The sequence below is a fragment of the Barbus barbus genome (genome assembly GCF_936440315.1).
Source record: "Barbus barbus genome assembly, chromosome: 28".
Lineage (NCBI taxonomy): Eukaryota > Metazoa > Chordata > Actinopteri > Cypriniformes > Cyprinidae > Barbus > Barbus barbus.
This window is the reverse complement of record NC_136756.1, coordinates 11,700,716-11,713,800: the sequence shown is the minus strand read 5'-3', so window position 1 is coordinate 11,713,800 and position 13,085 is coordinate 11,700,716. Positions and strand designations below refer to the sequence as shown.

The 13,085-nt window shown below is 37.0% G+C and overlaps 1 protein-coding gene across 1 annotated transcript in view; it reads left to right on the top strand.

Annotated features, from left to right (window-relative positions):
- LOC306848750 (leucine-rich repeat-containing protein 75B-like) overlaps positions 1–12,409 on the top strand; it is a gene marked incomplete at its 3' end in the record, with an annotated part of 30,815 nt that extends 18,406 nt beyond the window's left edge. The window contains exons 4-5 of the mRNA XM_079383492.1: positions 10,867–11,212; positions 12,191–12,409. Coding sequence (XP_079239618.1) covers positions 10,867–11,212; positions 12,191–12,409 — 565 coding nt within the window. The remainder of the gene's footprint in view (positions 1–10,866; positions 11,213–12,190) is intronic.
- Between the last annotated feature and the right edge of the window lie 676 nt (positions 12,410–13,085).

The following is a 13,085-nucleotide window of genomic DNA, read 5'->3' as shown; positions in this document are numbered from 1 at the left end:
TGACAAACAGAGAGTCTGCAGGTCTCTGCTGCTCTACACTACAGAAACCAGACACAGCACAAGGAACATGCTCTTCAGAAGAGTGTGAGAAAGAAATTAAGAAACTGGGTATGGCCTTAGAGCAGAGGACTAGACAAAACAAGACAGAGAGAACCTCAGAAGTGGAGAAAAAGTGTTTGTTCTGAATCAATATTTTTGTCTTTTTTCAGTAAAATACCTAAAAGATGCATTTACTTGATGCTTTGCAATTTGAGACTTATTTTCAGAGGATATATCTTGAGATATTTTATAGGTTACATCATATGTGTGCCTCTTTATTCGCTATTTTTCATTTCATAATTGCATGCAGGTCCTATTAAGTGCCATATCACCGTAATCCTGCCCCATTTACATGGAAATGAAAAACGAAACGAGAAAGAGGGTTGATTATATTTGAATTGACAGATGTGTCTATTCACTTTTGATGGATCTGCATTAGTTTGCTTGTCTCTTATAGAGACATCCTCAGACTTTTATTGGGGTTTAACTTGCACAGATGGCGACTGAAGGTAATGTAATTATACAGTGGGTAAAATGATTAATGTAACATCACGGTGTGTAACTCGATAGGAAAGAGAGAGCAGAACGGTCTGACAATGCTAAATGGAGGGAGTAAGAGAGATCTAAGAGGCGATGAAAGAAGCAGGATTTCATGTTGTGCTGGTTCTTTTGTGTGCAGATTCTTGGGGCTTGATAAGGAGTTTAAAACGGGCATTGTGGAAAATCTGGATGAAATAGAACCTTCTTTCTGTGTTTGATTGGCAGTATAAAGAGACTGTCTGTGATGACTGTGACTGTCTGATTTATCCAGACTGCACACATGCATGCTCAGACATACACAAACACAATCTGTCAGTCAGCCTAATGTATTATTTTTGCTTTCACATGCAGAAGATGCACAATTAATTCTACTTCCCTTGCATCAACATTTTCTATTTGCAATGTGTTTTTGCAGAGACTGAGTATTGTAATTGATGACAGTTATGGATGCACATGAATGCAATGATGAATAGCTGTTTAAATTAGCCTATGCCGTTCAATTGTTTGGGACTGGTAAGGTTTTTTATGTCTCTTATGCTCTCCAAGGTTGCATTTATTTGATTTAAAATACATAAAAACCGTAATATTGTGAAATTATTACAATATTCTTTTACTTTTTTTTGTTTTTGTTTTTTGCATCTTCACCTTTATTATGGACAAATCACACCTGACAGGAAGTGAAGAGGGAGAGAGATAGTGGGGTGGATCAAGAAAGGTCCTCGAACTCAGGATTCGAATTTGCAACACCCGTAGTGCAACGGTGCTGTATGTCAAATTATTAAAATTTTCTGCTCAAATTAACATTAATTTTTTATTATTATAAATGTTTACTGTCATTTTTGGCCGTTTCATGCATCCTTGTCTTACTGACACCAAACTTATGAATGGTAGTGTAAGTAAAGGTACAGCAATGACAGCCACTCCTAATGAGCTAGGTTTAAGTAGTCTGATTCACAAATTTTCACTTTTGCTCAGTTCTGTAATTCTACATTATTTTGGATTTGCTCCTTTTTACATTGCACATTTGAAATGTATATAGTGTAACATCTAATAGACACTCTAAGAGAGCTACCCAACAAAACTTGAATGTTTCCATAATCAACAAGGCATAAACACCGTGAACAAAGAGAATAAGTGATCGCATAAAACTTATGCGCTTAGCTTATGAATATTATTCATGTGACTGGTTGGTAATTATTACTAATGAGAGATCATATATCAAAAGGAGTTGTCACTTTATGTGGAAATGCCTTTGTTTGCACTTTAGCCAAACAAAATGAAACTTCTAAAATATGATTCTTTTCCAAAAAGTTATAGAGACTGAACTGAAATTTCTCTGCATACAACTTTCAAGCTATAAACCTATTATGGATTGCATGGTCTAGATAATCTGATTTTGGAAAAATTTGATAAGCAACATTTCAGTGCCTGTTTCAAATCTTTTTGGATTGCGAATTGATATCTCTGCAAATATGAGCATTCCATGACATTGTTGAGATCTTATCTGAAACTCTAGTGGAGACACATGAAAGATTACTAGGGGTTAGCCAGAAACTTTAACAATTAGTTTACATGAGCAAATGACAATTCTGTCATTGTTTGCTCAGCCTCATGTAGTTTCAAACCTGTATTTGTGATTCAAATTTCAGCGGGTAGCATGTTATTGTCAGTGTTTCTTCTTCTGTGTGTTGTATACCTGTGCCCAGTTAAGGCTATGATGTGTTAGTGCTATTTGCAGGCCTTCATAGAAAGACAGACCAGCATCTGCTCCTGGAGGCGGGTGTGAGTCTGAATCTCACGCTGATCAAAGGTGTGAAAGCATCCACTCAGGTAGAAAACAGCCATTGCCATGCCAACGGCGGTGGGAGACATGTCTTTGTACCACTCTTTTCCTCTTGTCTTCCTTTTCACTGTCACTCATTCTGCTTGGTTGGTTTTAAGCTTTCAGTATCCTCTGCATTATCTGTCACCCCTCAGACCCGTTCAAATCCATTCATGGATGAAGAACAAGCCCCGAAAAACCGGCTTTACTTCCTGTGTACAGGTTTTGCTAAATAATCACACTCACAATCATGTTTGCTTTGCACTGGAAAATCTTTTTATATTTTTTGGCCCAAGTCAAACAAGCAAACACTATGTTAGTGTTCATATGTCTATGCCAATGGCAGTAGCCAGCAGTGGTCACAAAAGTCCGGACCTCTGTAAATTTTTCATGTTCAGAAATGAAATTTGTTCACTGAATGACCTCGCTGTTTAAAACTCCTCATATGAGCATCTGCATAATTACGTTTAGACGGTTTGCAAGAATGTTCAGTGTCCGTGGTATGAAAACTGGCGGAGTGAACGAGGCTTGAGAGAGTTGTGAGTGAGGACACAGTCTCCGTCGTGTTGCCAGATTTGGACTTGTCTTTTCCACTAAATTTGAAAGTGGGAAGTTGCAGTTTAGGGTTAGTGATATCTTTATCCTATCTTATTTGCAAAAGATTTGAATTAATTTTGGTTTATTTTTTATTTATAACAGTATAACAGTACAGTATAAACGGTAATATTGTGAAATATTATTACAATTTAAAATGACTGTTTTCTATTTTAATATATTTTAAGCTGAAATTTATTCCTGTGATGGCAAAACTGAATTTTCAGCAGCCATTACTTCAGTCGTCAGTGTCACATAATCCTTCAGAAATCATTCTAATATGAGCATTTTGTGCTTTGATGAATAGAAAGTGCAATAGAATTTATTTGAAATGGAAGTCTTTTGCAACATTCTAAATCTTTACTGTCACTTTTGATAAATTTATTGCATCCTTACTGAATAAAATCGATTTCTTTCAAAAAACCTCCTGACCCCATAGTGAGAGAGTAATGTATTTTAATTCACTTACAAATATAACTTACAATAATGTAAATACATTAATAAATCAAATGTATGTGTGTTTTATGTATGTTTTTGTGCCAAAATGTCTCATTCTTTTTACAAACCCGATTCCAAAAAAGTTGGGACACTGTACAAATTACGAATAAAAAAGGAATGCAATAATTTACAAATCTCATAAACTTATATTTTATTCACAATAGAATATAGATAACATATCAAATGTTGAAAGTGAGACATTTTGAAATGTCATGCCAAATATTGGCTCATTTTGGATTTCATGAGAGCTACACATTCCAAAAAAGTTGGGACAGGTAGCAATAAGAGGCTGGAAAAAGTTAAATGTACATATAAGGAACAGCTGGAGGACCAATTTGCAACTTATTAGGTCAATTGGCAACATGATTGGGTATAAAAAGAGCCTCTCAGAGTGGCAGTGTCTCTCAGAAGTCAAGATGCCAAGAGGATCACCAATTCCCCCAATGCTGCGGCGAAAAATAGTGGAGCAATATCAGAAAGGAGTTTCTCAGAGAAAAATTGCAAAGAGTTTGAAGTTATCATCATCTACAGTGCATAATATCATCCAAAGAGTCAGAGAATCTGGAACAATCTCTGTGCGTAAGGGTCAAGGCCGGAAAACCATACTGGATGCCCGTGATCTTCGGGCACTTAGACGGCACTGCATCACATACAGGAATGCTATTGTAATGGAAATCACAACATGGGCTCAGGAATACTTCCAGAAAACATTGTCGGTGAACACAATCCACCGTGCCATTCGCCGTTGCCGGCTAAAACTCTATAGGTCAAAAAAGAAGCCATATCTAAACATGATCCAGAAGCGCAGGCGTTTTCTCTGGGCCAAGGCTTATTTAAAATGGACTGTGGCAAAGTGGAAAACTGTTCTGTGGTCAGACGAATCAAAATTTGAAGTTCTTTTTGGAAAACTGGGACGCCATGTCATCCGGACTAAAGAGGACAAGGACAACCCAAGTTGTTATCAGCGCTCAGTTCAGAAGCCTGCATCTCTGATGGTATGGGGTTGCATGAGTGCGTGTGGCATGGGCAGCTTACACATCTGGAAAGGCACCATCAATGCTGAAAGGTATATCCAAGTTCTAGAACAACATATGCTCCCATCCAGACGTTGTCTATCTCAGGGAAGACCTTGCATTTTCCAACATGACAATGCCAGACCACATACTGCATCAATTACAACATCATGGCTGCGTAGAAGGAGGATCCGGGTACTGAAATGGCCAGCCTGCAGTCCAGATCTTTCACCCATAGAAAACATTTGGCGCATCATAAAGAGGAAGATGCGACAAAGAAGACCTAAGACAGTTGAGCAACTAGAAGCCTGTATTAGACAAGAATGGGACAACATTCCTATTCCTAAATTTGAGCAACTTACATTTTACATTTACATTTATTCATTTAGCTGACGCTTTTATCCAAAGCGACTTACAATTGCTATATATGTCAGAGGTCGCACGCCTCTGGAGCAACTGGAGCAACTAGGGGTTAAGTGTCTTGCTCAGGGACACATTGGTGTCTCACAGTGGATTCGAACCCGGGTCTCTCACACCAAAGGCATGTGTCTTATCCACTGCGCCATCACCACCCCGATTGTCTCCTCAGTCCCCAGACGTTTGCAGACTGTTATAAAAAGAAGAGGGGATGCCACACAGTGGTAAACATGGCCTTGTCCCAACTTTTTTGAGATGTGTTGATGCCATGAAATTTAAAATAAACTTATTTTTCCCTTAAAATTATACATTTTCTCAGTTGAAACATTTGATATGTCATCTATGTTGTATTCTGAATAAAATATTGAAATTTGAAACTTCTACATCATTGCATTCTGTTTTTATTCACAATTTGTACAGTGTCCCAACTTTTTTGGAATCGGGTTTTGTATATAGGACATTTTGGCATAAACCGTTCTTTGGAATCCAGAAAAGAAGCTTAATTTTTTTCACACTAACAGAAATATTTTTATTACTTTTAGATTTGCCCTTTTTTTTCACAGAATTTCATGGGAATGTAGAGAGTTGCTGTGTGATGACAACAACCTGCAGTACTTTAACATTCTCAGGGTCTTAATGCTAGCTTCTTGTCATGCTTGACTGCCATACAACCGTGTAGGTCTTTTCACTGCCAAAGCTGAACAATTTCTAGACAAAACTCTAACAGATAATGAGGCTGTAACAAAAGTAACAGTTGACTCCACACATATGCATTACCATAAAGTCAAAGACCTGTTCATTTTATGTGTGGTTGTGTTTAAGATGCAATCAGCTAGCTTGAAGCAGTTAGTTGCTTTCTTGTGCCTCTCATTAGCATATTAGACAACACTTCCCTTATTCTTTTGTTCATTTAGACAGATCACTGAACGAGAAATTCATATTTAAATGAGGATTTTGCAGCAATGCTAGAATACATTTTTGTGTTTGTGTTCAGATTTGCATTTTTGCTTTTTAATGAACAAGCTGGTTCACTATTAGGAGACGCTAAGCTATGCTGCCTGCCTCTTTTCAACCATTTGTGAACAAAATCAGATTGACATAGGTGCTAAAAGGGCGATTTCATACCTTAAATGAAGCAATTTGGGATGAGCAAGAAGAGCCTGTTGATTACTAATTATGTAACATGCCAGTAAAGCAGAAAAGATTTTCACTCTTTTTTTTTTTTTCTTTTCCCCCAGTGAATTTTATAGGCATCAGAATAATAAAACATCAAAGACAACATGGAAATATCCTTCCCTCTTACATCTGTAATTGTGATAAATTTAGTTGGACGGTCAATGTAGCATAATAATTAATGCAAAGTGTGCATTTGTAGAAAATAAATAGCATAGATGCTTTCTGTAAAGTCTGTTCAATGGTTTACTCATCTGCCAAAATAATATTATGCCTTTGAGGCTATTAATTTGGGGGATTTTCATGGCAAATTTTGATATTTGTGATTATTTCAAGTAGTTATATCATGTTCAGTTTAAAAAACATTTTTCAGCAGCAGATATATATTATTGGATTAGGGGATGAAAGTCCAGCAGGGTATTGACTGAAAGAGGGAAAGAAAATGGAGAAGACGAGGAATGTACCCTTAGGCCAGAATTAATAATGGAGGTATTTTGCATCATTGATGACTCTGCAAAAACAAAATGGAGTGAGGCTTGAATCAGACATGTCAGGGAAGACTGGAGGGAGAAAATGAGGGCAGAGGAGGAAATCTTTCAGCTCTGCATGGACAAAATCTTGTCTTTCTATTGATGCTTTGTGTTTGAGAACTCGCATATTTCTGTAGACTAGAAAAGTGGCGCAGAGGGAACAGACATTGGCGGTGTCTGAGTGCAGAATGCTTAGTGTCTGTGATCGTACGAAAGCTGACAGTAAGGAAAATGAATGTCACTCATAGCTGCTGGTTTCCAAGGAACGTGAAGTGAGCCCGAAGTGACTGTAATTCAAACTGGCATCTGGTCGCGAGAAAAATGAATAGATAAATAACACATTAAAATGACTTTTATTATTCTTTTACCCATCCTGCAGTGGCACAGATGGGCACATTTGAAAGTCACAGTTCACCTTTTCACACACACACACACACACACACACACACACACACACACAAAACTATTTTAAAAATGATCTATCAGTAATTTCTCATGTACATATTGAGATTATTTAAAATAAGAAAAAAATACAGGATGCAGATGTGCTCCTGAAGTAAATGTATCATGTTTTAAAAATGTTTAAAGTAATAGTTCACCCAAAAAATGTACATTTGCTGAAAATGTACTCAACCTCAAGCCATTCAAGATGTAGATGAGTTTGCTTCTTCATCAGAACAGATTTCTCTCCTGATTCAGATGAAACAACTTTTTCACTGGAGATAGCAATATTATGGATAGAGGACTCATATTTTAATGAGAAGCAACGGTTTAAAGTTAAGATCATCATCTTTTCACTTCAGAAGATGTTAACTGATGGACTGGAGTTGTGTGCGTTATTGTGATGTTTTATCAGCTTTTTGTATTCTGATGGCACCCATTCACTGCAGAGGATCCATTGGTGAACAAGTGATGTAATATAAAATTTCTCTAAATCTGTTCAGATGAAGAAACAAACTCATCTACATAATGTTAGGGGGAGTAAATTTTCTGAAAATGTAAATTTTTCGGTGGGCTAATTCGTTAAATGTGTTGCTTTTTTTTTTTTTTTACACTTTTTGCCATGCTTAAAATGGAAGAAAAAAAGGTTTTAATAACCATTTTGTCCTTGCCTTTAAATAATTCAAATCTGAAGCAAGTATGGCAGGTCAGACTAATCTTATTTTCTCTCAAAAGCACCTCCCTGCTGACTTTTTATCTAAATTGATCCCTAAAGCATCTTCAAAGACCTTCTTCAGCATTTCATCAAAGCATGCAGTCTTTTCATGGGCCAACCTATTGCTATTTAATCACAGAGATCCCTCAAATGTCACTGTTTAAAGGCAGAGCAGATTGCCGTGTGAGTTAGCAAAAATGAGGCAGCAAGCTTAAAAGAACCACTGTCAAAATAAAGCCTATGGACACTCGTATACAGCACAAACCCCGGGGGGTTTGGACCTGCAGTTATATTTGGCAAATAAATTGAATTTGGGCCCAAACACAGAAGAGTGATGCCACCTGCTACCAGTGATAGGAAAATAGAGGAAGACTGTCAGTGGGATTTCATGAAGAGATATCAGCTTTTGAGAGGATTGTAATAATACATTTGCATCTCAGTGTGGGTGTATGTGTGTGTGTTACCTCGGCAAATTAATATTCTTTTGATATCTGTCCTGCGGTTTGTGTGGCAGTAAATATTACAGAACTATCCCTATTTCCATTTCAATCTCTTCTTTGTTACCATGTGACCCTAATCATGAAGAATGTATCATGTACATCTGTGGAGCTGAGTGATTTTCAAGTGAATGTATGTCTGTGTGTGTCTGTGTTTGCATTTTATTGATCCTGTTAATGGAACCGGGTCAAAAAGAAGCACACTCGCTGGCACAGAGATGGTAATGGTGCTGGATAGAGGACTGAGGTAGGGAGGAAGTCTACTTTTTTGAGGAGCATCTTTCCTGATATTCACTTCATTTAAAAAATAAATGAATAAAAGCATCTTGTGAAAGCATAAACATTTTAGTTGGTTTTAAAGGTGAAGTGCATAATTTTGCTACCATTACTGGCATCAAACGGAATTGGAAAATTAATGTTTTAAAAAAGGGTTCCTGAACATGCCCCCTGTCTGCCGTTTGTCAACCAAATAGATAGCCACGCCCCAGACTCATATTGTTGGTTGTCATGCTAGTCTAGATCCTCATACTGATCAGTTCTTTATAGGCACCACATGTATTACATCAATGGTTAAAATGTACTGCCAAATAGACTGGCATTTATGGTAAATTAAAATATACTTTCAGTGCCATTTCTACTGAAACATGAATGTCATGTACAGTATTTAAGTATATTTGTAGTTTTTACATTTATGATGAAGTTGCCATTTAGTACATTTAAAGTACAGTAATCGTAAAGTAGGCGTAATTGTACTGTAATATCAAAAAATACTATAGCTAAAATTATAATTAAGTACTTTATAGGTTCTTTCTCATATTAGTCAACATTTAAAAATAATTGCACTTCTATAAAGCACAATATCAAATAATTTAAAATGTACTTTAAAGTAAACTTTTATTTGGACATTATTACAAAATGCACTTTTTACAAGTTTGTTAATAAATCCAGTGTTAAAGTGTATGTTCTTTAAGTACACTTAAGTGGCCTTTTGTTTCATTAATATTATATTATCTGAAACTTCTAAGAGTTTAAGTACAACTGCACATTCATTGCATAAGTGCAATTTTTCACAAGGGAATTTATTGAATTACACCTTCTAATAAACATTCTTATCTTTTTGTAATTTTTTTCTGTTATTATTATAAAATAATTCTGTTCTTTTCCATTCAGAGGAGCAGGTTTTGACTAGTCTAATATTCAAATCTAAAAAGTACAGTTCAGTTGAATGTTAGACTTTGAACTAAATATGGATGTCTTATCAACTGTACATTGGAACTGTTTTGAGAGTGTAAAGATTTATTTTGGGTGAGCAGAAAGGCACTGATTCTGTCTGCTGCCTGCAAACATCATAAGAAACAAAAAAATAAATGAAAAATCATAACAGTAGCTTTCACCAGCAGCAGGGATCCAGTATTTGGCAGAACAATAGTGAACTCTGACTGCGAACCTTACTTCAGAAATGGTTTTAGAAGAAAATCATACTTTAGGAGGTTTTATCAGTCTCTTATAGAGCTCTAATATTATGTCTTACAGACTTTCCCCAGTGCCACTTTGGCATACACCTATGATCTTATGTACAGTATTTGACTTGCATACACAAAGACATGCTATATGCTCATGCATAAACAAATTAGAAGCATGAACTCATTCGAGGAAGTCGAATGAATTTTTACATTGCATCATAGAGTAAACTTTTCATGCTGAAAATTATTGGTGCCTTGCAAATAGACTAAACACTCACCAAATAATGATTCAAAAAAGAAACAGAAGGTTCAGTTTGGCAAAGTCAAAGACTATGTCATAACTGGCAACACATGCAAGAAAGCTCTCAAAGCTCTCATCTGATTTCTGCAAAAGCTCTCAATGACAGCTATTGAAGCTAGAGGATATGTGCACTTAAATTGTATATACACTCTCAGGGGAAAAAAAGAGGTACCCTTTCAAAAGATACTAATATGCACACTTTAGGCACTAATATGTACTTTTAAAATATTAATATGTACCTTTAAGGTACTAATATGTAGCTTTTGTACCATATTGCCCAAGTGACAGCTTTTTTCTGAGAGTGTATGAAGTCGTTGAACAAAGAATTGCAAAGGATAATATTCACTGAATAGATGTTTATCAGTATTGATACAATAAAGATGAAATTTACATACATAGTGGCAACTCATGCTTCTCACGAGATGGAAAACACAGATGACAGTCAATAACAAACTGTGTACTCAGTTTTTTATTCCTGTTTCTTGTTTTATATCTGCAGTGTTCTTCCGAAAAGCTGCTTCTTTAACCACACTAATGTATTAGAGAGGAAAATTACTTGCATACGATTATGAAATAATCAAATTCTAAAGGAAAGGATGAGTTTGAGAGCAAAACTATCCCATACTCTTCCCCCACCACAGCAGTACTGGAAAGTAACTGCTTCTAGCCAGAAGAAAATAATTTCAAAAAAGACCAAAAATCCAAATCATATTTTGTTAAAGCCACAGCACTTCCTTATTTGTTATAAATAAAATCACCCCAATGCTTGTATATCTCATTGAATTCCTAAGTGTATAATATTTGTTGTTTTTTCACTTTTTAGTCTTAAAACAACGCTTCAGAAAAAGCTCTGCAGTGACTCTGTGGACCTCTCTGGCATCCCTTTATCAACTCGCGACATACGGCATGTGGCGTATTACCTCCAGACCAGTGGGGACGCTGTGATATCCGTAGATCTTAGTTTCACTGAGCTCCGGGACGAGGGCCTACGTCTACTTCTGCCCTTCCTGGGTGCATTGCCCAAACTCACAACACTGGCTCTCAATGGGAACCGTCTGACTCTTGGCATCCTTAAAGATCTGACTGAAGCCCTCAAAGATCCCAAGAAGTTCAGTTGTCTTGCCTGGATTGACCTGGGCAACAATGTGGACATATTTACCATGCCACAGGTAAAACAACAGAATCTTAAAATCAATCACAGTTCCCCTTATTGTAATAATTACACTGCGATAAATGCTTTATTTTGGGTAAAACACGGTTGTACTACAAGACTTGTTGCCTGGTTTATACGAGGTACAACATGGATTAGCCTAGTAGGGCATCCTTGATGCTCCTGGAGCAATATTCGCTGACAAACAGTCATAGCCTTACTTTTGAGGCTAACCTAAATTTAGAGACCCAAAACATAAAATATTATTGGTTGATTGAAATGTTGTACCAAGAACATCAAGGATGTTGATCCAGGAACATGTTCTACTTGGATGAATCAGGTTATGCAAGATAAATATTTGTTTTATGTTTTCACTCACCATTTTCAACCGGCAGGGTGAACCAGTTAATTAAAGTCCTATTTGGATGGGACTAGTTTTCCCTGAGGAGAAAAGCATCAATTTGTTATCATTAGTTGGTGCTTTAGGTATCCTGAACTAACAATGAACAATACTTTTACACCATTTTTATTGGTTCCTGTTCATTTCTACAGTATACATTTTACATATAAAAAATATATACACAATATATCTCTCTATATATATAACACACAAATAATGCATTATAAACAAACGTATTAACAATTATCAATAAAATTAAGATTAATACATTATAATTGTTGCTTTTTGATAGTTCATGATACCTAATGCATTAACTGATGTAAAAAATTGAATTATATTGTGAAGTGTTAACAGTACTTTTACTATTTGCTTCCCATTTAGTTTGACCTTTTGTTCATTTTTTTTCTTTGTTCGAATAATTTAGACCTTTTTAACCAACCTTTTTACCTTTCAATATTAAGTAATGGATGATCATTCAAGTACTGCTGGTATCTAATCTCCATGATTTTCTGTAATGCCCACATCCAGACAATAGACATTCTACAGACATTATCTGTAAGTAATTGTAACTCAAAACTGTTTCTACTCTGTTCTCAGCCTCTTCTAGTGGCCCTACGTCGACGCTGTAGTCTAAAGAGCAGTCTGCCCACCATCTATGAGTATACAGAGGGTCAGCCCTATTGCTACCGCATGGAGAGCTCCATTGAAGAACCCAGCCACTATGAAGAAGAGGAGGACGAGGAGGACCTGGAGCCATGGAGCATCGGGGAACAGAAAAGTTCAGGTAGTTTTACCCTGCACCATTGTGAGAGGTGAACCAATCACGATCATTGTCACCTGACGATGGGATAAAGAAGGAACGGGAGAGTGCAGGCAAGGGAAATGTCTTCTCTCAGTACCATTTCTCCCAATCAACACCTTCCAAAATGTCCCTCCTCCACTGCAGCTCCATGACCTTCCCATTGCGGTTATGTGTGAACCAACAGCATCGCATTTAAAGAGCCAACTAACCACCTGAACACAGCAAACGGTGAAACACGCTGGTTTGAAATTCTCTCAAAGCTTCACCACTGACTTACTGTGTTGGCAGATGATGCTCCTTGACTCGAGGTGGGGGTTCATTGGAGGGGGCCACAGAGAGTTGCGTTAAAGATGCTTTCTTACGCCCCTCTTCGGTCATGAATGACCAGTGACGGACAGGAAAAAATGCCAATAAAAAATCCCAGAGTCAGTCAACTGGCTGATGCATACCAACGGTGGATCTGAAGCTCTATGGACCCCGCTTTTAAATAAGGTATAGTTAGAAATTTTGTGGGGTCTGGTCAGGTTTGGTCGTATTTGTCAGTGTTGCATTGCTGAGGCCGTCTCTGCCGCAGCAGACCGGACCTATCACCACTCTGTGTGTGCTCTGCTAATCTCCCAACAAAAGCTATGAAACCAGCTCAACAGACTATACAGCCGACCCACGTCACGTGACGCAAGCAAAACTGCT